General features: G+C 43.9%; 1 protein-coding gene across 1 annotated transcript in view; it reads right to left on the bottom strand.

The window, feature by feature from the left end:
• TAF2 (TATA-box binding protein associated factor 2) overlaps positions 1–27315 on the bottom strand; it is a 209330-nt gene that overhangs the window by 108557 nt on the left and 73458 nt on the right. The window contains exons 12-15 of the mRNA XM_082258212.1: positions 15696–15850; positions 7251–7365; positions 3773–3882; positions 1317–1382 (exon numbers count right to left, since the gene is read on the bottom strand). Coding sequence (XP_082114338.1) covers positions 1317–1382; positions 3773–3882; positions 7251–7365; positions 15696–15850 — 446 coding nt within the window. The remainder of the gene's footprint in view (positions 1–1316; positions 1383–3772; positions 3883–7250; positions 7366–15695; positions 15851–27315) is intronic.

The following is a 27315-nucleotide window of genomic DNA, read 5'->3' as shown; positions in this document are numbered from 1 at the left end:
TCGAAATGGGGGGCTGTCGGCCAGGAGGAACGCTGTGACTCAGGTCGAGGCCAGGTCGTATGCGACCTCGCGAGACGTTTAACTCGCAGGGCCAGCCTCCGTCCAGTGGGGCTATGTCGCAGCCAACCTAGTGCGGAGATGAGGCCTTCACGCGCTCGCTGGCCAGACTGGGGTGACCACTGGATCTAGATTATCCAGCCCGTCGCCCAGTCCGGTAGTTGATAGAAAATTTTGTCCTCCTGGATTCTTCCTGTGAGATCTACTATCTAAAAAATGTTGCCAGGACCAAAGATCCCAACAAGGAACTAGGTCCTTACTCCTGATTAGACAGAAAAAAAAAGTGTGACTATAGCAGGAAGAGGGAGTATACCCCTGTGACTGCCCATGGGTGTAGCCAGAAGTTTTTTCTGCCTAGTGTCCTACTTTTCAGCATAACCAATGGTCAAGAATGACAGGAGCTGTGTTCATCAATGAACGAAAGAGAATTTCAGTTTTAAAACTGTTATAATTGTGCAGGCTTTTGGTACAAAACTGTGTCAAATAAAAGAGCCCTGCAGTTGATTAAATTGCTTACTGTGGAACTATACTCCCCTTGGCTTTAGCGACGCGATATCCCAGAGCTTCCAGCCCAGCTGCTGACATCTTTGAGTGGCCGGCTTCTGGGTTTTGATTACCAGCCGATTTCATTGGCTGGGAGGGGGGTGACATCACTCCTACGCATGTGTGGGAGTTCAGTCAGATTTCGCAAGGGCGCACAGGCAAGTTTCATGCAGGAGAGACAAAGCAGGTCTCTTCTGCATTAAAATTCCTATGCGTTGCATTTTTAGCCTAAAGTTTCACTTCAGCCAAGCAGGAATTGGGACACTGTATGAGGTCAGACAGATGATGTGATAGCAACTGTCAGACTTCAGGTGACCTCTGACCCTTGACTCTCGAGCTTAAAAAAAAAAAAAAAAAGGCAAAGTAACCAACCATTAAACTAAATTGAAAAAAAAAATGAGTAAGCCAGCACATGTTTAGGATTTTAAAACAAAACATTCAGAAGCTTCAAAAAGCCACATAATTTCTTCAGCAGCTCTAGAGCACGGCTGTGACACAAAGTCCAGAATCGGTGGCACAGTTCATTCAGAGCCCAGTGTGCATGCGCCCGTGAGGTCACGTCGGTGCACATTTAGGAGATATTTACTATACCTACAGGTAAGCCTTATTATAGGAGTATAGGCTAACATGTAGGTAAAAATCAACCACCTGACTTTACTACCACTTTATTATGCCAAAATTGTATAGAATAGGCAAAAATATATATATCAACTTACTCCATTGCAGAAAGGTCCATGTCCACTTCTTCCCCATTCATCAGTGGAATTTTCTTCTTTTTATTTCTGAAGGAAAAAATACAAAATAAAATGTCAATAATATAGGCAGCAGAACATGGAAAGGGGTCGCAGTAGGGCTCTGAGGTAAGAATAACTGAAAACCAGAGGTCATAATCTGTTCCACCCAAATAAATGTTACCAACATACTTCTACTGATGGAGAGTAGTGCTTGTACAATACAGCCAGCAAAGGATAATTCATAGAGAAGATTTTTGCATTGGTCATATTTTACTTAGAGGTGCAAGCACTCAGGGATGGTTTATCCTAGAGCAGGGGTTTCCAAACGGTCTAACCAAAAGGGCCAGTATACTGTCCTTCAGACTGTGGAGGGGCCAGACTGAGGCCAATGGTAGTAAACAATGCCCCATCGTTGGTGTCAGTGGGAGGAATAGTGCCCCATCATTGGTGTATTTGGGAGGAATTGTTGAGGCCACTGACACTTTTTTCCCTACTAATTTTTCTGACTGTTTTTCACTAGTTTTGCATTAGGCTAGGGTCTTTGTCACTACTGGTAGCAAGAGGTTGCACAGGCAGTCCAACTCCTCCAGGATGGCACATCAATATGTGCCATTGCCAGAAGGTTTGCTGTGTACCTCAGCACAGCAGCAAGAGCATGGAGGAGATTCCAGGAGGCAGGCAGTAACTCTAGGAGAGCTAAACAGGGCCATAGAAGGTCCTTAACCTATTAGCAGGACCGGTATCTGCTCCTTTGTGCAAGAAGGAACAGGATGAGCACTACCAGAGCCCTACAAAATTACCTCTAGCAAGCCACTGGTGTGAATGTCTCTGACCAAACAATCAGAAACAGACTTCATGAGGGTGGCCTGAGGGCCCGACGTCCTCTAGTGGGCCCTGTGCTCACTGCCTGGCACAGTGGAGCTCTATTGGCATTTGCCATTGAACACCAGAATTGGCAGGTCTGCCACTGCCACCCTGTGCTTTTCACAGATGAGAGCAGGTTCACCCTGAGCATGTGACAGACGTAAAAGGGTCTGGAGAAGCCATGGAGAACATTATGCTGCCTGTAACATAGTTCAGCATGACCGGTTTGGTGGTGGGTCAGTGATGGTCTGGGGAGGCATATCCATTGGGGGACGCCAAAACCTCTACAGGCTGGACAATGGCACCCTGCCTGCCATAAGGTAAAAGGGGAGGAAATCCTTGGGCCTATTGTAAGACCCTTCGCTGGTACAGTGGTTCCTGGATTCCTCCTGCTGCATGACAATGCTTGGATTCATGTGTAGAGAGTAGGCAGCCAGTTCCTGGAGGATGAAGAAATTGATACCATTGAATGGCCCCCATGCTTGCCTGACCTAAATCCAATAGAACACCTCTGGGACATTATGTTTCGGTCCATTTGACGCCGCCAGGTTGCACCTCAGTCTGTCCAGGAGCTCAGTGATGCCCTGGTCCAGATCTGGGAGAAAATACCCCAGGGCACCATCCGTCGTCTGATTAGCAGCATGCCCTGCTGTTGTCAGGCATGCATACAAGCACGTGGGGGCCATACAAACTACTGAGTACTATTTTGAGTTGCTGCAATGAAATTTCAGCAAACTGGACTAGCCTGCTGCATCATTTTTTCACTAGGATTTTTGGGGTGTCTTTGATGGCAATGAAAATTAGCATTCTACCAAGGGCTGAATTCAAACGACGTGGCATCCTTTCGTTCCTAACACATTACCCAGTCCATATCAGTATAGATATGCAGATTCATATTTTCCCCCATTGAGATCTGATGTGTTTTCAAAGTGTTCCTTTAATTTTTTTTAAGCAGTGTATGTTCCTTGCTAAAGAACATTATTTTTTTGTTGTTAAGGGTAAAGTTCCGCTTTAACAAGCCAAATACAAAAGCAGAAGAGAACGGTTGGGAAGGCCCAATGTCCAAAGCAACAGAGAACAGTTGAGAGGGTTATAAAATTACAACTATTCTAGGTGGTCCAAAATGCTAAAAACTGTTGCTATCCATTTTTTTTTTTAAAAAAGCATTTCAGTTTGTCTGAAATGGCTATAGTAACACACCACTATTACATTCAATCAGTGCTTAGGGGAGTGTTTCTTTAAAACTAAATTTGGAGATATTATTCTTCTGTACCTTGTTCAAAGTTAAGACAGCAGGTTATGATCAGTCCATGTGTATAAGCTGCCTTCTGTTTATAGAAGATTAAACATGTGTTAAGGAACAGGATCCCGGTGGGCAACAAAGTGGAAACACATGTGTGATTGAGACACTTAAAACTGTATCAACATTGAGGAAAGATGTAATATAGGGTTTCAAGCATGACCTGCAGTGCTGTATATCATTATAGATTTAAAACACACAAAGGAAATGAAAACAAAGAAGGGCAGACATGGGACAGGAGGCCCTGACTGAACCATCGGTCCCCACTGATCACCTTCTGCTCTTCGAGTGACAGGGAATGTCATGTTTCAGGCTGTTCTCTTCAATCTGTAAAGTGTGGTTAAACGACCCATCCAGCTCTTGAACAGTTACTTTAAGGGGGCCCTAAGAAAGAATACAAAAACATATACAGCCATTAGTAAAGCACAGAGAATTGGGTTTCAAAGAAAGTTTTCCTACTTTCAACAATTTCCATTTGCATCTAGCTTACAACTCTCAGAGTGGAGCTACTTGCATCACTGTTGATTAGCTTCATCACAATCAGAAAGCTGGCAACTCGGTACACTTTGTTGCAAAATCTTTAATAGCTACATTCCAGCATATTCAGGGTCTAAAATTTTAACACATTTCGGTCAAGACAACCTTCCTCTTCGCATCATGAAGCATGTCGCCTTGGCTGAAACGCATTCAAATTTTAGACACTGTATATGCTGGAATGGTAGCCATTAAAGATTTTGCAAGAAAGTTTACTTAGTTGCTGGCTTTCTGATTGTGATCATGTTATATATGGGACAGAACTTCGCAGCCTGAGCACTGGGTTTCAGCCATCAAAGTCTGGATGAAGCAGTTGGGCTGAGGTATGCTATCTACATTTGTTCACCATTGATTAGCTATTCTCGATGTCTTCAAAGGCAGTTAAAACATGTCTGAAGCCAGGCTAATGCAAGTATATTTTTCTAAATTTAGTTTTATTGGCAATTTTAGATGGGTTGGGCACTATGTAACTAGTGCACCTTGCCATTCAGTACAAGGTCTGCTATAAAATAGCTTGCAGCTCCATTGATCTGCTCATCTCTTTGCTCTTTCCTCCTATCAGAATGTCATTTGTTAGCATACAAGCACTGCAGAAGCACAACTGTCTGGCTCCTTGTCTGCTGCTTCTTCCCCCGGCTTTGTTGAGCAGGGGATTGCAAGATGCTGATCCCAAAGAAAATGAAGGCACTTATACTGCTTTTTGTATTCATTTTAAATTTTATATACTTCTGGCAAGCATCTTTTTCTCTCAGTAAGAAACGCAGCTTCCTGGCCTTCCCCTCCAATACTCCCTGATGTTATAGCTGCATAACAGCCACACACCTCATCACAAGTGCCCTCACATAGATTTGTACTAAAGAAGAAGAAACAGGGCTTGTCAAACCATGTCTATTACTGAGTGCTGATTACTGAGCACACAGAGTCTAAAGTACAATGCAGTCCAGTTGGCATCCGAGATCCAGACACTCTGCACAACTGATGTAAAAGGAAAGGCTATGGTGATGGAGATTGTTAGCAAAATGAAAATCTCATTGCAAATCAATTTCTCCTTTTTCACAAAAGTGTTGAGACGCCTGCCTTTACACACACAAACTTTAACCTCTTCCCACCCATGCTATAGCCGAAAGACGGCTACAGCGCAGACCTTAATTGCCGGGAGAGCGTCCATGTATATATGCAGAGTCCCCTCCATGAGGCTCGGCTGATCACAGATCTGTGTAAGCGGCTGGTCCCAGCCCCTTACCATGTGATCAGCTATCAGCCAATGACAGCTGATCACGTGATGTAAACAGCAGCCGGAGATAGTCTTTTTTTCCCCTCACGCTGTCAGCATGAGGAGAAAAAAAAAAAAGCAGATCGCCGGCTGCTGTCAGAGGAACATCGTTCCTGAAGAGGAGAGGAGCATCTGTGCTCCAGTGCCACCTGCCAGTGCCCACCAGCGCCCCATCATCAGTGCTGCCTGTCACCTACCAGTGCCAGCTATCAGTGCCACCTATTACCCATCAGTGCCAGCCAACAGCGCCGCCTTATTAGTGCAGCCCATCAGTGCCGCCTCATTAACGCACCTCAATTAAGGAGAAAAAATTACCCGTTTGCAAAATTTTATAACAAACTATAAAAACTGTTTTGGTTTTCCAAATATTCAGGTTTTTTTGTTTGTTCAGCAAAAAATAAAAACCCCAGTAGTGATTAAATACCACCAAAAGAAAGATCTATTTGTTTGAAAAAAAAAATGATAAAAATTTCATTTGGGTACAGTGTTGCATGATCGCGCAATTGTCATTCAAAGTGCGACAGCGCTGAAAGCTGAGAATTGGCCTGGGCAGGAAGGGGGTTTAAGTGCCCAGTAGGCAAGTGGTTAATGGCATTCCAGTCAGTCTGTAGGGTTCCATATTGATTTGTCCCACCCTTTGCAAAGGTTGAGGTTAGGACTCTATGCAGGCCAGTCAAGTTCCTCCACCCCAAACTCGTTCACCCATGTCTTGATGGACCTTGCTTTGTGCATTGGTCCAAATCATTCGGTAGATAGAAGGATTAAAAGATGTGGGGTTGTTTTCCAGAGGTTGGGCTTGGCCCCCATAGTTTCAGTGAAGGGAACTCTAAAGGCGTCAGCATACCAAAACATTTTGGACAATTTCGTGCTACCAACTTTGTGGGAACAGTTTGGGGATGGCCCCTTCCTGTTCCAACATGACAGCGCACCAGTGCACAAAGCAAGGTCCATAAAGACATGGATGAGCGAGCTTAGTGTGGAGGAACTTGATTGGCCTGCGCAGAGTCCTGACCTCAACCCAAAAGAACACCTTTGGGATGAAGAAGAGTGGAGACTGCGAGCCAGGCCTTCTTGTCCAACACCAGTGCCTGATCTCACAAAGGTGCTTCTGGAAGAATGGTCAAACATTCCCATAGACACTCCTAACCTTGTGGACAGCCTTCCCAGAAGAGTTGAAGCCGTTATAGCTGAAAAGGGTGGGCCAACTCAGTATTGAACCCTACAGACTAAGACCACATTAAAGTTCATGTGCGTGTAAAGGCAGGTGTCCCAATACTTTTGGTATTATAGTTTACAACTTTTCTATATGATCCACGAGAGGCAGTGAAATTGACAAAAAATAGTATATAGGGCACACTAACACTGATAAACAGTAAAATCTGAATGAGTCATGATGGGCAGGACATCAAAGGACAGGCAACCTGGGATGGACTTCAGAAGCACTCCATATGAGAAAAGCAAACGCTGGTAGAAATATAAATACAAAAGAAGGTTCTTCTAAGTGCAGTAGATCAAGGTTTAATACATCAAAAACGGTTAAAAACACTCACGGGATTCAACTGGTAAATAAGCTCATCAATTTCCAAAGACATCAAGAAGGGGGGGTCTACCTGACACAATTCTGTATCCCGCCACTGGCAAGCGGTGTGTAGTGGAATGCAGGAAGCAGCTGCCGTACTACGGAAACCAGTGTGGACCGCAAGCTCCCGGAAGTGAAGTCAAGGGGGCAGTGACATTCAGTAGCAACAACCTTTGCAACCATGTGAAAATTGATGAGCTTATTTACCAGTTGATACCTGTGGAGGTTTGTAATAGTTTTTGATGTTTAAAACCCTGATCAACTGCACTTAGAAGCACCTTCTTTTGTTCTTATATTTCTAAGAGAGGCAATGAAAACCAGCCAACCCTTGGAATTGTAGAACACAGTCAGAAACCTAGGGCTTACCACATATTTCTGAGTTCCTGGTGAGGTGAAGTCCTGCTTAATCTCCAATTCCAAAACATTTCGCTTTCTGTTAAAAGCAAAGCTTCCGTAAAACTTTACAACGCTGCTCTGGTCCCTGGATGGCAGAGTTAAGGACCTCATAAATAATTTAACAGAATGTAAAAATTACCCAATGGGGCTGATTTATTAAAAAGAATAGTTCTCTCAAAATACAGCGCACCTACAACCAATTATATAAAACTCATAAAGTGCAGAAGTGCATTATTCACAACACAATACAACGGTCTATAAATGTGCTACAAAACAGGTCTATTCAAAATACAAATTTCAGATGTCCTCTGAGTGTTCTGCATTAGCATCTCTATATAAAGTGCCCAGCGCACTATATAAAGTGCCCAGCCTATTCAGGCTCTGTTTACATATTGGTGTCCCGGATCCCGAATCACCGCAAATCGCAGGACGCCCATGCGATTCCTGTCACTTCCCATGGCACCCCAAACACGGCGCAATTTTGCAGAGATTGTGGCCTGACGGATCGCGGTAAAATCATGCAAACAAAATCGCGGGACGCCTGTTGCCCAAAACTTCTTTCCGCGTTTCTGCCACGATTTGTCGGGCAGAAGGGTTACTATTGGAAGGGACAGGAACCTCACTGGCGTCCTGCAAGTTGCTGTGATTCAGGATTGCGGGCAGAATCGCCGCTATTCTACCCGCGATCCGGGACGTCAATATGTGAACGGAGCATCAGTGATTTCTTCCTTGCTTCAATCCATCACCATGAGCCACCACCACACTGAAAAACTCATCACTCATCAGATACCCATGACCTCTCGTTTTAGAGTAGGTTTGTATGTGCTTTGTTCCCCCATTGGGTCTTAGCCCTCCGGACTATCGCCTCTTCTTCCTCACAGCATTACTAGGAGTATCATAAAATCAAAGGGGAGAAAGACTCTGATAGTGTAAAACCTTTTATTAAATCAATTATAGTAATTGCAACATAAAAACCATCCGTTAAGCCTAGTACACATGGGTTGAATGTTGGTCGGTTCAATATAAACTGGACAACATTTGGCATGTGTATACAGCAGCCGGATGTTTGGCCAGCTTCTGTCTAAGGCACATAACCGAAAAAGGTCTGCCGAGCGGCTCCTAGTCAGCGCTGTCAGACAAAGTGTTCTAGTTGGGGGGCCGTCCCCCTGTCAGAACAGAATAGCTTAGCAGGGGGCGATCACTGTACACGGTTGTTAAAAAAACAGCGGCTCCGACCTGTGCTATCAGTTTTATAGTGTTGTGTACTAGGCTTAAATGTGCTCACATTTGTTTGTGCATTCTGCCCTGCACCCGGGGTACAATCGCTTTGTATTAATACAGGTCGGATCCACTAAACCTTAGTGTGAGCGCGGTCAGATTCTGGTGTCTCACCAGCAGAACAGAACAATGTGGCTTCCTGTAGCTCCGCCCCGACGTATGTTTCATCATAATGACATTCTAAGGAGGCATCACAGGAAGCCCTCGCCTTTCTTGTAGAACCAGTAGGGTCAATAGGGGCAGGTTACATTTAGTAAAAACAATGGGTGTAGTCTGTGGTTTCCACACTTTCATTAGTGTTATGGATCTTTACTCTGGTCCTAGAGTTGTCTCAGACAGCTCATTCTTTGTGCTGGCAACGTGCAGTCAACGCACTCCCTGCACAAACATCGACCAGTCAGTGACACATTTGTGCCGTGTGAGGGCGTTAAAGCCCACCATTTTGACATCACACATCTATGTTGGGAAATTATAAAGGGGTTCATGTCTTAACCCTTTTGCCCCCCCCCCCCCCCAAGGGTAAAACAAAAAGTTAATGCCCAAGCACAATTTTGCAACTTTGACATGTGTTAGTAAAACCGTACATATCATTACAACAACTTTGTGCATTCAGGTGGATTATACCTTGTTTTTTTTTTCAGTACAAATTGGTCTTTTATTTGGAGGTAAATGGTAATGGATATCTCCTCATTTTTATTTATTTTTTATCAAAAGGATAACTTGCCCAAAATCGGAAGAAAAAAAAAAAAAATTTTGATTTACTGTAAAATCCATTTCTCTGACGTTCATTGATGGACACAGCTCCTGATCGTCATAACCATTGGGTTTTACTGCCCCTACAGGAGTAGGACACTAGGCAGAAAAAGAATCTGGCTGCGCCTATGGGCAGACCCATGGGGCATATTCCCTCTCCCTACTCAGTTTTGTTACATGCAGTTTCAGAAGAATTACAACTCCACAGAGGGGTGGGTGCTGTGTCTGTCAATGAACATCAGAGAAATGGATTTTTACGGGAAGTCAAAAATCCCATTTTCTCTTTCGTTCATGGACAGACACAGCTCCTGATCGTCATAATCATTGGGATGTCCCAAAGCAGTGTTAAACCTGAGGGGTGGGAATAAGCAAAAAAATAAAAAATACCCCAGACTAAACAGTAGCCAACCAGATAACAGGAGCTTAACCAAAAGTCCACCTGAAAAAAACAATACATCCTCAAAGAGGATCAAGTCCTCTAAACAGCAGCCTGCAAAACCTTGCGGCCAAAAGAAGCATCCGCAGATGTCAACATATCCACTTTATAGGACCGATGAAACACCTCCGGATGATGGGACCACTCCCCTTGGTCCAACGCCTGCCGACTGAGGAAATCCGCCTGCCAGTTTTTAAACCCCTGGAATGTACACGGCAGAGAGGGCTGGAATGAACAGTTCTGCCCACCTTAGATTGCCAGCAACCTCCTGAGCCGCCAGGACACTTTTTGTGCCCCCCCCCTGTGAATGACATAAGCCACAGTCGTGGCATTGTCCGATTGCACACTGGACATCCCTGAAGAAGATCCATCCAATGGTTCGGGCACAGTCTGATCACTCGGAGTTCCAAGACATTTGATCAGTAGTCTGGACTCTTCCAGTGTCCAGATCCCCTGAGCCAACTGGACAGGCTGCCATCAGTGGTGACCACTGTCCAATCCAAGGGGAGGAAGGATTTGACCAGCCGAAGTGCTGGAGAACAAAGCCACCATATCAGGGACTCCTTTGTTCCCTGGCTCATCAGGATCGGATTGTCCAGAGACTGCGGAGTCTTGTCCCATTTGGCCAGAATCTCCCTTTGCAGGGACCTCCTATGGAACTGTGAAAACGGAACCACCTCAAAAGTAGACACCATCAGGCATAGCCCCAGCATGCAAGTCCGGAGGGATGGCCATCTCTTGGACAGCAGGAAACGAATTGCAGTAAGCAATTTCTGGAATTTGTCCAGAGGAAGGAGAACTATGGCCAAGGCCGAGTCCAGAGTCAGACCCAGATAGTCCAGCTTTGAGGATGGGACCAGAGCAGACTTCTGAAGATTCAGAATCCAGCCGAACTGCTCCAGAGTTCGTATGGCGATTTCCAAGTTTTCCGCCAGAGCAGTAGGGGACTCCGCTCACAGAAGGAAGTCATCCAAGTAGCCCAGTACCGCGATCCCCTGTTGGTGTAACAACGCTAGCACCAGGGCTAGCACTTTTGTGAAGACACAAGGAGCAGAGGAGAGACCAAAGGGTTAACGCCACAAACTGATAATGCTCCTCTCCCGCGGCAAAGCATAAGAAGCACTAGTGACAGGCACATATTTGAATATGAAGGTAAGCATCCTTGATGTCGACAGAGGCAAGAAAATCCCCCTGATGGGGAGCTGCTCTCCCTCTACATCACGGCGTAAAAGCTTAACCCACTCAGTCAAGAGTTTGCAACACCAGGGCAATGGTGAATACCAGCCTCAGTGCTGAACCAGCCAGAGTGTACATATTGCGGTTCACAGCCTCTGCCTTCCTGTCAGCTGGATCCTTAAAGGAATACTACAGGCAAGCACAGTAAAAATCATTATTGACATGTAATGATCTTTTAACATCGATCTGTATTGTGCAAAATAAATTAAAAAGCTCTGTTTGTACCTTAGATTTGTTCAAAAGTGCTCCGGGTCACATAATTTTATTTCCTGCTGGGCGTGCCAATACTCCCCAGCTGCTGGGCATGTTCCAACATGAATAATTAATTTTAGGAAGTGACATAGTCGTTTGTAAGAAGTGTGTGTCTCTCTGTGTGTGCCATGTGCTGCTTTAGCCACATGCAGGGAGCATAACATACTTACTACCATGCCTGCTTGTCTGCTCTCCCTCTCTCTCTCTCCCTCCCTCTCCCTCCCTCTCTGTAACGAATAGTAGGCATGCCTGAGCAAGAGAGAAGGACAACATTTTCAGGAAGTAAAAGGCACCATGAAAATTTCAGACAACAGGAAATAGAGTTGTCAGTGATGAACAGGAAGAAGCTGTTTGTCCAGCTTAGATAAGACTTTCTAAGCTTCGCAATCAACTAGCCAAAAAATGAATAATATCAAAGATAACGATATTTAACATACTATTAGTAGGAAAAATTTCATTTTTGACTGGAATTCCCCTTTAAAGGCCGGGGTCTCTTCAACCGGAATCATGGTTGCCTTGTTCAAAATCTGGAAACCGGAGCATTCACCACCCATGGAACAGTCCACTTCTTAATAAGGGACTCCTTATATGGATAATGCTTAGTAAATCGCTTAGAACACTTTGGTCGTCCCCACTCTTTAGCGACAATTCTGTCAAAATAGGTATGGAAAGGAAACACCTTTGCCGCTCTGGATGTCTTGTGAGTGCCAAAGTAACCATGCGCCTCCGTTACAGCTGAAGCGGTGTCCTCTATCTTCAAGGTCTCACGCACAGATACAATCAGTGCTTCCACCAGCGCCTTTTTGTGCGCGGTTGCAGATATGGAGGAATCATCCTCACTATCCGGGCGCGTGGTCGCAGACCAAGCAGGGTGACCCACGTCCGCGGCGGCTGATTCAGATTCAGGATCTGATGAGACAGATGAGGCATGGGAAGGCGGAGGGCACTTTTTGCTAGCCCGTCCAAAAACCACCTCCACCCGGGACACAAAGGACTCCAGGACTGCCGTCAGTGCATCGATGGATGGTTAGGACCCGGAGGGCCCCGCAGCTTTAGAGAGGAGATCAGGTGAGGAGATGTGCTCCAAAAGACTCCATGAGTCACCAGGGGAACTCCACAAAAAGTGTAAAACACTGCAAAGGGCCAACCCCGACTGCGCTGGCAGCACCACTCAGTTGCCAGGCACAAGCACTAGGCGATCCTCAGCAGAGAGGAAAAGAACCTCACCAGACAGCAGAAACAGGCACCTGCAGCCACCAACAAATCACCGTGAAGGCCTATCACGGCATACTGGCAAGAAAACATCCGACGGGTTTCAGAAAATGCTTCCTTCTTCAGGTGTGTAGAGTTCTGAAGTATTGATTGAACACTTCTACAAAAGGAGAAAAACAGGTGAGTATCCCCACATAGGTATACATTCTGATTGCCCCATTATAGTTATGAACTTTCATATTTGGCATAGATTAAGCAAAAAAAAAAAAGGCACCGAAAATATTAAAACCAAGCAATGACGAATTTCCAATGGTTATAGGAGACAGAAATTTATAATATATACTTATGTGGGGATGCTCACCTGTATATTTAGCATATTCTGAAACGCATCGGGTGTCTTGTCAGTATGCCGTGATAGGCCCTCACCGTGATTTGTAGACCACGGTTCATGTATTGCCATGGGATTGGATACTTTGGTGTTCATGTTACATCTTTAGGCCACACTGTATCATTTCTATGTATGTTCTTTGTGTTTTTAATGCATTGGTCAATAAATTATGTTATTTTTAGAAAACGTATCAACAATTTTTACATTAAGTTAGGCCCTTAAAGTCCCTTTTTGTTGGGGGTTCACTCTCTTTATATGTGCTACCTCGGGATATAGGCCACTTCTTCTTCAATCTATTTACCTATACATTTTTCTACAGGAGGTGGACCAGACTACCCAAACAGCACAAGCATAAGTAGGGGGGTGGGGGGGTGTAGGATGGGGGACCGATGACAGGAGGGCTGATGGGAAGTGGGGGAAACCGGGGTGTTCGACCGTCCCAGGGAGGGGCCCACTTCCATCTCAAAAACCTCCAGGGGGAGAGGGAGGACCGCTACTTACCAGAACAGGAACCAGGCGGGCACTGCTTCAGACAGAACCCCTTGCCATAGAAATGGGGGGTTGTCGGCCAGGAGGAACGCTGTGACTCGGGCTTAGACTTGGTCGTATGCGACCTCGCGAGGCACTTAACTCGCAGGCCAGCCCCCATTCAGTGGGGCTATGTCGCGGCTGACCTATCGCGGAGCTGAGGTCTGCGCATGCTCGCTGGCCAGATTGGGGTAACCACTGGATCTAGATTATCCAGCCCGTCGCCCAGTCTGGCACTTGAATGCAGATCTCACAGGAAAAAAACCAGGAGAAAAAATTTGCCTGGACCAGAGATCCCAGCAAGGATCCTTACTCTTGACCTGGCAGAAAAAAAAACGGAGTACATACAGCAGGGTGAGGGAGTATACCCCCTGGGACAGCCCATAGGTGTAGCACGATTTTTTTTCTGCCTAGTGTCCTACTCCTGTAGGGGGCAGTAAAACCCAATGGTTATGAAGATCAGGAGTGGTGTCCGTCAATGAACGAAAGAGAAAAATCTTTTTTTTTTTTTTTTTAATTTTGCTGTAGATTTCTTGCTACTTCCATAATCTGAAAATACCCTTCCCTTTTCAAACTGCAGTGCTGTGATGTTCTATAAAATGCAATGCGGCTACCTGGAGGCGTTCTGGACAAAGATGGTGTAAAGAATGCCCCCCAGTAATGTAATTTCCTGCTTGAGTGATTGGCTTCCTGATTTTCTCAAAAGTCTGCATACAATTTAAATTTTGAGCATCCCCTGCAACAAAAGTGTCATATTTAGGGAGATACTCCCAAAGGAAAATCATGTCTAAAGGGATGCAGAATCTGCAACTTTCCTCAGTGCCCTGCGGGTGCACGAGCTGTTTGAGAACTATAAAACTACTTCAATAGAGATACACTTTGCACATGGACACAGAGAACAAAGTTTGTTAAAATCCCTGCAATCTATATAGATCACCTAAAAGGGGAATAGTTTCTCAACAAAAATGGATTTACTCCACTGCAAGTAAGTGTCCTTTTGCCATAACATGCAAGTATGCCTAGCATACTAGCACAATATGACAAACTTAGCTGCTAAAAGGGACCTCTGCAGCACTGCAACAGCCATGATCTCCTGAACCACTCTCAATATCTTTCCCTTGATCATCTTCTAGGTTCAGCAATCTGAATTGACCAGTCTGGGATGTCTCAACTCCTCTGGATGGGAATGGGAGCCAAAGGAGAAGTATGGCCAAAGTTATTTTGGCCCGGCCCTACTTCTCCTGTGGGTCACAGCAGTGCATGTCATTCAACCCTACCGTAACCCAGATTTAGCCAACAAGCAGCTAAAGCCTGCTCACAGCTGACATCACAGAGAAGGTCCAGGCTCTGGAAAAATCCAGACAATGTCAGGATCTGCCCAGATGCCTGACAGGCAGCTGGCTCAGCCTCTCAGCGTGCCACTGATTGCCTGAGCCAGTCATTCATGCCCCTCCAGAGCCTGGCACTCCAGTTAGCACTAGAGAAACAGAAAAGAAAGCGGTGACTGAAAAACACCGCTCTGTGATCATAATGCCCCATACACACGTGCAGATTATCTGAAGACTTTTGTCTGCAGACTTACCAAAACCATATAATATGAGGTCAAACCTAAACACTTTCAATTTGTATGCAATCCGGCAGGCCCTTGCACTACATAGAAAAGGCAAATCTGAAGACAAAAGTCTTCAGATAATCTGCACGTGTGTACGGGGCCATAAGTCTTTGATTACTCAGTTCTTGGTGTAGAGCTTGCGGGGGATCGATGCTCCAGGCATCTTGAGTATGCATATAATTTTTTTTTTTCTTTTTAATTCCCGCACTTCTCTTGGGACCAAGGCATGCCAAAATTGTACCTTGAGCTACACGTTCCATGTGCAATTTACAACAATAAGAATGCTCTCAGGCATAAAAAAAATTTCTTGCTAAAGAAGAGACCTGCCAGCATCAGCTTTTTTTTTAGCAGAAATGGCATCAAATATGCTCTGCATGACAGGTTTTTTTTTTTTGTTTCTTAACTACACCTTACCTGAAATCCAAAAGGTATGATCAGACCACAATACTGAATATTCAGATTCTTACATAAACCTATCCATGACTGGCACTCTTTAAAGCACTGGTTGAAAAAAAAAAAAAAAAAAAAAAAAAAAAAAAAATTGCAGGCCACCTTTTAAAAGTCTTACAGGAAAGGCCCCACAGAAGAGGGAGAGGCCAGCACTTTCACAGGTTGTAACATTCAATTCCTTGGACTTTGTTTCTACAGTGGTCCTTACCGTATCACTGACATATGGCTGGCAACAATAACATCAGTAAAAAATTAGGATGAAAAGGATACACCCACTGCTTTATAAGAGGTTGGATGTCTTTTCCAGACACGTTGGAAATGGATTTCAGAAAGCCAGATGTGGAAACCAACATCTGACTCCACATGTGGGACTGGAACTTCTGCGATGAAGCAGTGCTGGCCAGGCTTAAAAGCTTGTTGAAAACCTTGAGTGAGAAACAAAAGGACAGCAGTCGTTAGAAGCCATGAAACGCTACGCAGAACTGGGCAGAAACGTCAAAGGAAAGGAAAAAAAAATTAAAAATCACATCTGAAGTATGGCAGGGTACCATAATGAACATAATAAAGCAAAGGTGAAAGAAAGACAGTTTTATGTATCACATCTGTGCCTTATAACAACATCACCCCAATACACCTCTAATATTTATTGTATACACATTCATTTTTCTTCTATTAAAGGGATCTTCAATCTGCAAAATAATGTATTGCTTGCTTTAAGTTACAAACATAAAACAGCAAAAACCCCCATGCACACTGGAGTCTTCTTGTCCGTGTCTTCTTCATTTTGTTTCCAGTAGACAGTGCCGAATTTACACTCTTTTTTTTTTCTTTTTTTCTACTAAGTCAGCTACTAATGCCTAGTGCACACGCGTTGATAGTTGGCCGTGAATTTTCGGCCAACGTCCGATCGACCGATTTTCGGCTGGTTAGTATGATGCTTCCGACAACAGACTCCGACTTTTCGGGCGAAAAAAATCTGGTGTGCATGCTATAAAATTTTTGTTGGCCGTCAACACAACGGCTGATTTTCCGTCAGTCAGTACAGATTTCGTCAGACAAAAATCTGATGAGCAAGACTGGGCATGCTCAGAGAAGAAAAAACACACGGAAAGTAAACCAGCACATGACATCACTTCTGAAGTAGATTTTTGTTGGCCGAAAAAATTAGTGTGCAGTCTAGGCACATTCCAACCAACAAAACAACACTCTGGACAAAAGACGGCCGATAATCGTTGCGTGTGTACGAGGCATTAGTGCTGCTATCCCCCACCAAAAGCACCACACAGAAAAAAAAAATACATACCAAGACTTACAACACATGCACACTTACAATCATAATTACAGGAGTTGTATTAAAACCAAAATGTGTTCGCATAGACAGAATACAGTACTAACATGAACCATATTATCCTAGTGGTGCACTGAAATGAAAATTTTGAAACAAAACCAAAAATTCAGGATGCACCTGGCCTAAAACTAAACCCAAAATGGACAGAAAAAAAAATGTATTTTATATATATAAAAATATAAAATTGTATTATATTTGTCTTATTAATGAGAAGCTTTTGAATCACTTTTGCAATTAAAAAAAAGCGCACAAAAAAAAAAAAATGCATCCCTTCAAGGTTACTTTCACACTGTTCACAATCACATATGTGATTTTACTGTTTGCGGTGCATTTTTCACCAGATGTGTGACTCAAAAATCCCATCAAAAACGCACACTTTTGTATGCGCTAGTGCCGAGTTTTTAATGGGGAGGTTTTTTTTTTTTTAACCTCACCAAAAAAAGGATTTTTAACACTGCAACGCCCCGGTGTGAACACATACATACAATTTAAAGGGAAGCATTTTCAGCACAAAAGCACTTCAGAAAGCTGACTAAATTTGCATTTTTGAGTCTCGTGACCTATGAAAATTGTGGCAAAATCACACTTTTTCAGTGGCCATTATCAGCACCTTTTTTTCTACTGGTAAGAATGCATAACTATTTTCGGTCAATAATTTCTGGTGGTCGATACAGTATCTCACAAAAGTTTGTACACCCCTCACATTTTTGTGAATATTTTATTATAACTTTTCATGTGACAATGCTGAAGAAATGACACTTTGCTACAATGTAAAGTAGTGAGTGTACAGCTTGTATAACAGTGTAAATTTACTGTCCCCTCAAAATTACTCAACACAGCCATTAATGTCTAAACTGCTGGCAACCAAAGTGAGTACACCCATTAGTGAACATGTCCAAATTGGGTCTAATTAGCCATTTTCCCTCCCCAGTGTCATGTGACTCGTTACTGTATAAGGTCTCAGGTGTGAATGAGGAGCAGGAGGAGCAGGAGTGATAAATTTGTTGTTATCGCTCTCACTCTCTCTCATACTGGTCACTGGAAGTTCAACATGGCACCTCATGGCAAAGAACTCTCTGAGGATCTGAAGTAAAAAAGAATTGTTGCTCTATATAAAGATGGCCTAGGCTATAAGAAGATTGCCAAGACCCTGAAACGGAGCTGCAGCACACAGTGGCCAAGACCAAACAGCATTTTAACAGGACAGGTTCTGCTCCGAACAGGCCTCGCCATGGCCGACCAAAAAAGTTCAGCATCATATCCAGAGGATGTCTTTGGGAAATAGAAGTATGAGTGCTGCCAGCATTGCTGCAGAGGTTGAAGGGGTGGGGGGTCAGCATGTCAGTGCTCAGACACTGCATCTGGGTTGTCGTCCCAGAATGAAGCCTCTTCTAAAGATGATGCACAAGAAAGCCCGCAAACAGTTTGCTGAAGACAAGCAGACTAAGGACATGGATTACTGGAACCATGTCCTGTGGTAATATTCCAGCATGATAACGACCCCAAACACATCTCCAAGATGACCACTGCCTTGCTAATGAAGCTGAGGGTAAAAGTGATGGACTGGCCAAGCATGCCTCCAGACCTAAACCCTATTGAGCATCTGTTGGGCATCCTCAAACAGAAAGTGGAGGAGTACAAGGTCTCCAACAGCTCAGTGATGTCATCATGGAGAAGTGGAAGAGGACTCCAGTGGCAACCTGTGAAGCTCTGGTGAACCCCATGCCAAGAGGGTTAAGGCAGTACTGGAAAATAATGGTGGCCACACAAAATATTGACGCTTTGGGCGCAATTTGGACATTTTAACTTAGGGGAGTACTCACTTTTGTTGCCAGCAGTTTAGACATTAATGGCTGTGTATTGAGGTATTTTGAGGGGACAGCAAATTTACACTGTTATACAAGCTGTACACTCACTACTTTATATTGTAGCAAAGTGTCATTTCTTCAGCGTTTTCACATGAAAAGATATATTGAAATATTCACAAAAATGTGAGGGGTGTACTCGCTTTTGTGAGATACTGTACATATTGGTGCATCCCCAATATATCCTCTTGATACAAGGGATGACAAACTTAATAAACCGTGAACCAAATGTGGCAAAATAAGCAACCCACAAATCAAAGTTTAAAATTATGAAATGAAAAGTGCGAAGAGCTCCAAAGCTGGATAGATCCAAGTAGAGGAAAAATCCTGAAGATAGAAGTAACACACCGCACTCAACGGATCCTACGGACACCTTGTTTTACCAAGAGAGTCAACAACAGCTCTTTATCCACTTGTCAACTGCGCACAGTAGTTTTACTGCTACAGTGTGGGCCGGTTACACAGAATCACACTAATATATATATATATATACACACACACACACACACATATATCATATCAATCATATATATATATATATATATATATATATATATATATATATATATATATATATATATATATATATATATATATATATATATATATATATATATATATATATATATATATATATATATACATACACACACATACACATACATATACACACACATGATTCTGCATTTCCGGGTAGGGGGTGCGTGCGCACCCACCCGGCTGTGCTGTCACTGGCTACAGCACCTGCCAGTCAGCGGTCCCCCGACAACGATTTATGGCCAGGATCCACCAATCGTCAGAGCGAGTGACAGGAGAAAGCTTTGTGTATGTAAACACAAGGCTCTCTTCTGACAGAGATGTGCCGGTTTTTGTTTCCCTGCAAAGCAAGGAATAAAAACTGACACATACCTTAGTAAAATCAGCACACATTACACATAAACATCATTAGGCACACATTTATGCTTTGATCGCCCCTGATGTTAACCTTTCCCAGTCGGTGTGGAAGAAAAAAAAAAAAAACACCACACACACAAATACATTTTGGCCTAAATGCATGAAGAAATTTGATTTACATTTTTTTTTTTTTTTTTTATTATTGGATTTGGTTTAACAGAAATTAAAAAAATATTTGTTTTTCAAAAAGTATGCTCTTTTTTCATTTATAGCTTGAAAAAAAAAAAGAAAAATAAACCCAGTGGTGATCAAATACCACCAAAAGAAAGCTCGAATTGTGGGAAAACTTTTTATAAAATTTTGTTTGTGTACAGCATTGCATAACCGTGCAATTGCCAGTTAAAGTAGCACAGTGCCGAATAGCAGAAAAATGGTCTGGCCATGAGGGGGGTAAAATCTTCTGGAGCTGAAGTGGTTAAACATCCACTCTTGCTTCTCTGCAGCTCTCCTCCTCTTTAAATTGTTTCCACAACTTCCACACTGGTAGTATATGATCTGACCATATTCTCAACAAATGACATAAAATAGGGAAGAAAAGAGGGTTCCATATAAAGAAAGCACCATTTTATTTACCGTAAAAACATATAAAAAGTTGAGCTAACGCAATAAAATAGTATCAATAGCCTTTTACATATGTCATGCCTCATCCAAGATGGCCACAGTAACTTACCTACAGGAACTGGACGTGATGTCACCAGTGAGGCATGACATACAGTATGTACAAGGCTACTTATACGGTAACTTTATGGTCAAATTAAACTTTGTTTAGTTCCAAAAGCGCTGTCATCCCTTGTATCTAGGGGATATATGGCTCTTGGTTCATTAGGCGAATCATCAGAAGTGGCCAGCAGCTACCAGCATAGATAGATTTTTTTTTAATATTATATATTTTTTTTTTTTTTAGCTTCATCATTTGAAGTATTTGTATCACCATTAGCACGGGTACATTGGCTACAGTACTAACAACCAGAAACATTATGCAGGGGCGGGGGGAGCTGTTCTTCCCTCCAGGTCACGGTGTAGGAGCTTAGCCCACTCGGTCAGAGTTTGTGACACCAGGGCAATAGTAAATACCGGCCTCATTGCCGAACCAGCTAAGGTGTACATAGTGCGGGCCACAGCCTTCACCTTCTGGTCACAGCTGGGTCCTTAAAGGCCGGCAACTGGAATCATGGTTGCCTTATTAAATCTGGAAACGGGAGGGTCCACCACCGGTGACACAGTCCACTTCTTAAGAAGGGACTCCTAATGGAGGTAACGCCTAAACGCTTAGGAACCCCACGGGGACGCTTTGGTCGTCCCCACTCTTTAGCGACACTTCTGTCAAAATAGGCTAGGAAATAAAAAAAACACCTTTGCCGCTCTGAATGAGAGTGCCAAAGGGTGCCCCCTGTCACAGCTTCAGCTACGTCCTCCATCTTCAGGGTCTCACGCACAGATACAATTAGTGCATCCTCCAGCGTCTTTTCGTGAGCGGTCGCAGAGGTGGAGGAATCATCCTCACTATCAGAGGATTCCAGGCGCATGGTCGCAGACCCAGAAGGGTGACCCACATCCGCAGCGGTGGAATCAGATTCAGGATTGGATGAGACAGATGAGGCAGATGAGGCAGGGGGTGCTGCTAGCCCGTCGCCCGCAAGCCGCCTCCACCCGGGACACAAGGGACTTCAGGACCTCCGTCAGTGCATGGATGAATGGTCGGGACCCGGCGGGCCCTGCAGCCTGAGAGGGGGGATCAGCTGGGGATACAGGCTCCAAAGACTCCATGAGTCACCAGTGGGACCCCACAAAAAAGTGTAACACACTGCTAAGGGACAACCCCCACCGCTTTGGCAGCACCACCCGTTCGTCAAGTACAAGGCACAGCGAGTGATCCTCAGGAGCAGGGGGAGAGGACCCCACCAGACTCAACACCCGCCGACACAGGCACCTGCATCCACCAGAAGTATCTACACTACATGTGCAGCAATCAGGAAGCTAAATGATCCAGGAGTCAGCACCAGGAGATAAGGAGGGGCTTCCAACGCCGAAATCGCCACCCATAGGGGTCCACTGTCATGGCTGCAGCCATTTGTAGTGGCAAACCAAAACATGGCGTAGGAATACATAGGCTACAACAAAATGGCGGCACGACAAGGCATACAGGGACCCAGAATTGGGAGAACAGGCCTCAGGACAGATCAAGGCAGGAGAAAGGGGGCCCTGGCAGGAGCCCCTACCAGGTACAACAGCCCCCCCCCACAATCGATCGTCCGGTTGCTGGCGGCGCACCCTTCCTGCCCCCATCGCGGTTACAGTGGAGCTGAGGCCTGCGTGCGCTGACTGGTCATACTGGGGTGACCACTGGATCTAGATTATCCAGCCCGTCACCCAGTCCGGCAGTTGATAATAGATCTCACAGGAAAAATCCAGGGAGGAAAACATTTTCTACCGAAAATATTTTGCCAAGACCAAAGATCCCAGCAAGCAACTAGGTTCTTACTCCTGACTAGGCAGAGCAAAAACTTAGTAACTATAGCAGGAAGAGGGAGTATAGGCCCTGGGACTGCCCATGGGTGTAGCTAGAAAATCTTTGTCTAGTGTTTCACTCCTGTAGGGGGCAGCATAACCCAATGGTCAAGAAAGACAGGAGCTGTGTCCGTCAATGATCGAAAGAGAAATAGGATTTTCTTTCATTCTGGATAGAGTGAGAGAGGTATACTTCTCTTAGTTATAACCCCTGTCAGAATTTTTTTTTGCCATCTGTCCCATTTAAGAGGTTTCCCTTCCCTACCAGTCGGTTGTCACAACAGTTACCACAACTGTCCTCAGAGCGCAGCAAAGCTAGCACTGGGGCCAGAACTATGGTAAACACCCACGGTGCCGAGCACAAGCCAAATGTCAAGCCCACAAACTGGAAATAATGGTGAGAGCCAACAGGATCATGAAGATATGCAGTTATTGATGGCGCACTCTGTCTCATCCAGTCAGAAGAGAGTCCCGGACAGCTGAGGCGCTCGTGGACATCGCTAGATAAAGATGGGGCTCAGGTAAGTATTAAGGGGTTGCTGCATACAGAAGGCTTTTTATTTTAATGCATAGAATGCATTCAGATAAAAAAAAACTTCTGACTGTATAACCACTTTAAGTTTGAGAACAGTAAACAGGTTGAAGTAGAACCCGTTTACCTTTTCCAACACAGATACTGGGGCGATGACCTCTTGCTCCAGAAGACCCCCAAGGGCTGTATGGAGAGCTGCTAATCTGTGCAGGGATGGAGGCTGGTTCGAAGATATGAACCGAGAAATGGGGGGGGGGGGGGAGCGATGGAATTCTATCTGGTAGCCCCTGGAAACTACCTCCTATACTCAGAGATGCTGGCGGTCCACAAAGACCAACAGACGATTAAAAGCTCCTCCACCAATCCACCCCAACTTTGGAAAGCAGGGCACCTCTTCATGCAGAAGAACATTAATCTGCGATTTTGGGGTACTCAGAAGTCCAAGTGAACTGGGTGGTTGGCTTGGGTTTGGCTTTGGAGATTCTTGATGAGGGTGTCCAGGTCAGCTCCAAAGAGGATGGCCCACTGAAGGACATGGGCAAGCAAAAGGGATCTTCTGCACAACATTTTATCCAGTCCTCTGTATGTTTACTGACAGGAGACTCCTATGAGAAATGAGACAGGAGGCAGCTAGACAGGAGACATCTAGAAACTCATCCAAACAGTAGCTTAGAACTGCAGGTATGATGATGATCTAATGATTTAAAAGCAATGGATCAACTTGGAAAGAGACTGGATCCCTTCTGATGGCCCTAGGCCAGTCAACTAGATTTTTAACAAATTAGATTCAAGGCAAGTTGCAAGGCAGGGCCTGACGGAGGAAATAAAGTCTTGAAAATAATCTATGTCGGTTTATTATTGGGATCCTTGAACACAAAGGTGTATCCTTCAATGGGATCATCAGTAATATGTTAAGGCAGGACACAAATCCATGGTGGAAACAAGCCCACTTATTACCAAGGTCTCCTCAAAATGGATACAGGTCTGCCAACCGTTTGAGAGGTGTAAACAGTTTGTCAGGAGTCTCCCTGCCTCCATAAAACAGCTGGAAACAGTGAGTACACCAAAAAGGTCTTGGTGGTCCTAGGGATATTAAAAAGGCTTAAAAAAGTAACAGCACTGGTAGAAGCTGCAGGCTGATCCTCCAGTTTTAAAGTGGTGCGAAACGCATCCATGAGAGCCAAGATAGTCTCATCTACATAATGTCACAAAAACACAATTTAAGTACAATATTGAGTAACATATCCACTATCCCCCAAAAAAGTAGAATCTTTCACATAGACTAGACTATTCTCAGCAGACCCAAGAAAAGACATCCTCCAAGGATATTAGCAAAAATTTGGGACATGCTGGGAGTAGGAAGGCTTATACTGGGCTGCCCATGAGTGTTTTGTTTGCCAAGTCTTCCTACAGGCAGCAGTATTACCGGAAAGTCTCAGAATTCACGCGTCCTTCAGTGAAAGGCAATAAAGGGGCACTGCACATTTGATTAACATGAGTTTACTGCTGTTTAAATTATATGCATACTCTAAAAATGAACTTCTATTTTTTTTTGTTCTCTTTTGGTCTGTTAATATACGACTGAAAGTGTTTTGTTATCAGTTCGATGTTGTACACATACCCATTGATCCTGCCAGAAGTTTATTTCTGTCCTGTGCACCTTCATTTTGTTGAACCCACTTGGCTATTTAGTAGAATAGGGGGGATACAATTCTGATTGATGAACTGCACCATTTTGAGTTGTTAAGCTCCAGGTATACTTTGAGTTTTATTACTTTTAATTTTATATCTTTTTTCTCTCTTACTTCAGACCTCCCGTTGATAAACTCCTGGGCTGACTTGTGTTTTGCTATTGGAGGATCCCAGTGTGAGGCATTGGAGGCCCTTCTGGGGCATCAGGCAGTGTGGTCTCACCAGTTGGCAATGGTGGATGAGGATCAATTGATTTTAATTTAAAAACAGCTGCTCTGGGTGTTATGCACTTGCTGGATGGTATGCAATTTATTGAATTTCTATTAACTTTGTATTTTTGGTCTATCATTGTCCATTTTGTTTTCACAAATATTATTTATATTGTAGAAAATAACCATTTCTGAAACGTGTCGAGATGAAGAGGATATTTATTTACTTACACCAAGTCTTTGTCTACTTAGAGTATTCAGCTGTTGTTCATAGATTTTATAGAAGTATAAAATATGTTGTTGCCTGTCTGTTTATTTTAACATAATTGTGATAAAGTACTAATGTCCTTTTAGAATGGTATTATGATTTTCAGTTGCCTTTAAAGTACCATTTAGGGGGGGGGGGGGGTATCTCCTTTTGTACATATATTCTTTGGGATGTTGGCAATGACCCATGGTCTTTATTGGTGGATATACAAATGTAGTTTTATCACAAGAATTACTACTGACTCCAACTAGTTTACCGCTACAAAACCCTTACCTATTATGCTATAGCGAGGAGAAGGGCCTGTGGTACTTACTGCCTTAGGGTAGAAAAGCTTCTCCTGGTAAGATAAAGTAAAGTAAAAGTGTTCTTACCCTAGGACAGGATTTTTGTTAATAAAAGGATTATTATCAGTAACAATAAATGGAAATATGAAAAAAAAAAAAAAAAAAAAAAAAGGAAACCAATGCAGCCACCACATCTAAGGACTTCCAAAAAAGATAAAACATATTACATTTTTGCTCTATGGTTTAGGTATATTTAAGCACTTATTGTTCATAAATTTCTCTATGTTTTAGGTATCGTGCAACCTGACGGTTCTCTTTCCTGCATGCACTCTGGGCCAGTGTCAATAGTGCGTTCCATTTACTTTGGATATATTTCTCATGTCTGGGTAGGAGGGTGAGGTGCTCAGCAGTTGTTAAATCATCCTGTTATTGGTGCCGGCTTTTTATTGTTTCGTCTGCTCTAATACCAGCCCTGTCTACTACAAACACTCATTTTCTTGTCGATCCATTAAACACCTTCAAAAGAAAGTGTACTCTCTGGCAGCCAATGACACCTCCTTTCATTGACCACATAATCCTAAACAGGAGAGTTTAGAAATTACAAAAGTGCTAGCCATGTGGAATTAGAGAGCGAGGCATCAGTCTACATAGTATGCCGATGCCAGACAAGTTCCCAGCAGACATCATCAGAGCGCTGCTTGTGAAGAGAAGGGTAAGGCTCATATACCCACCATCTATAAATCAGAAGGCGAACTTTACACTTCTGTCACAAACAGATGAAAGCCTTCAAGAATTGCAGAGAGGTGTGTCAAATATGGCAACGCCAAGCAGACGATCATCCTGAGGTTGTTTACATCCTGGCAAAGCAATGTACCATCACCTCTAGTCCTAAGTGTTGAGAACACCAATATCACATCTAAGCACAACTTTTAATGAGATTAAACAAGAGTGCTCTCAGTTTCTTACTTATACTTACACCGATCAGCCATAACTTTATGACCACTGACAGGTTAAGTGAAAGACATTGATTATCTTGTTTTAATAGAATCTGTAAGTCAGTGGAATATATTAGACAGTAAGTAAACTGTCTAAGGTCCTTTGAAGACGCTGTGTGTGACGGCGAAACGCGTTGACGCACTTCCGGTTGCGGACGTAACGTCATTTCCGGTTGGGAACTTCCTGTATGTGGAACGCACGCTACGAGCGGCGCCACTCGCTTTGTTTGATACATGCTTTTTTAACCTTTTTATCCTGTAAGTATTGAATCGCTTTTTGGGGAAATAAAATATACCTACGTACTTCACGATGTATGGCCCTTTTTTCTTTTAATGGTGATATCGGAGACGATTTCAATTTGGAGGTCACATCGGAGGAACCCCACATCAGATCCTGGGCAAATGTGCAATAATACCAAGGGCTTTTTTACAATCGCAATCCGGTGAGTGGGGAACCAAGAGGGCACCTTCACCTTATAAGCACCTTTATTCACTTGGCACTTTGGCACCTATTGGATCATCAATAAGGACTTTTTTTCACCAAATTATTTATATATGCACTTAAAAACTGCAAAAATGGTTCAGGAATGGTTTGAGGAACACATGTTTAAGGTGTTGACTTGTCCTCAAAATTCCCCAGATTTCAATCCACCAAACATCTGTTGGATGTGCTGGAAAAAAAGTCTGATCCATGGAGACCCCCCTCACAACTTACAGAATCTGCTACTGACGGCTTGGTGCCAGATACCACAGCATACCTAGTCTAGTAGCGTCCTTGTCTCGACAGGTCAAGGCTGTTTTGGCGGCAAAAGGGGGACTTAATGTTAGGTGGGTGTTCAAAAAGTTATGGCTGATTGGTGTACTTCACCTTGATTGCTTCTTTAACTGCTGGCCGAGCATATAATGTATATATACACTGCGCCAAGCGGCTCTCCTCGGCAGGATCACGTACCTGTACATAATCCTGCACTTCCAGGTCTGGAGCGCACACGCACCGGCAACCCGCTTCCACTGTGACTGGACACAGCAGGAGCCAATCAGCGGGTCCAGTGAACGCAATGTCCGCCAGGACCGGACGATCGTTCAGGTCACTGTTCTGTGAGAAGGGAAGGATGTGTTGAAAAGCAGGAACACGGATCTCTGTCTTCTCCACAGCACAGATGCACCTCACACTATGTACACAAGCACAGGTAAGGCCCACAGTTAACCCTCTGATTGCTCTGGATGTTAACCCC

This window comes from Pelophylax lessonae (genome assembly GCF_965119305.1).
Source record: "Pelophylax lessonae genome assembly, chromosome: 5".
NCBI classification, from domain to species: Eukaryota; Metazoa; Chordata; class Amphibia; order Anura; family Ranidae; genus Pelophylax; species Pelophylax lessonae.
This window is presented reverse-complemented; position numbering and strand designations above follow the sequence as displayed.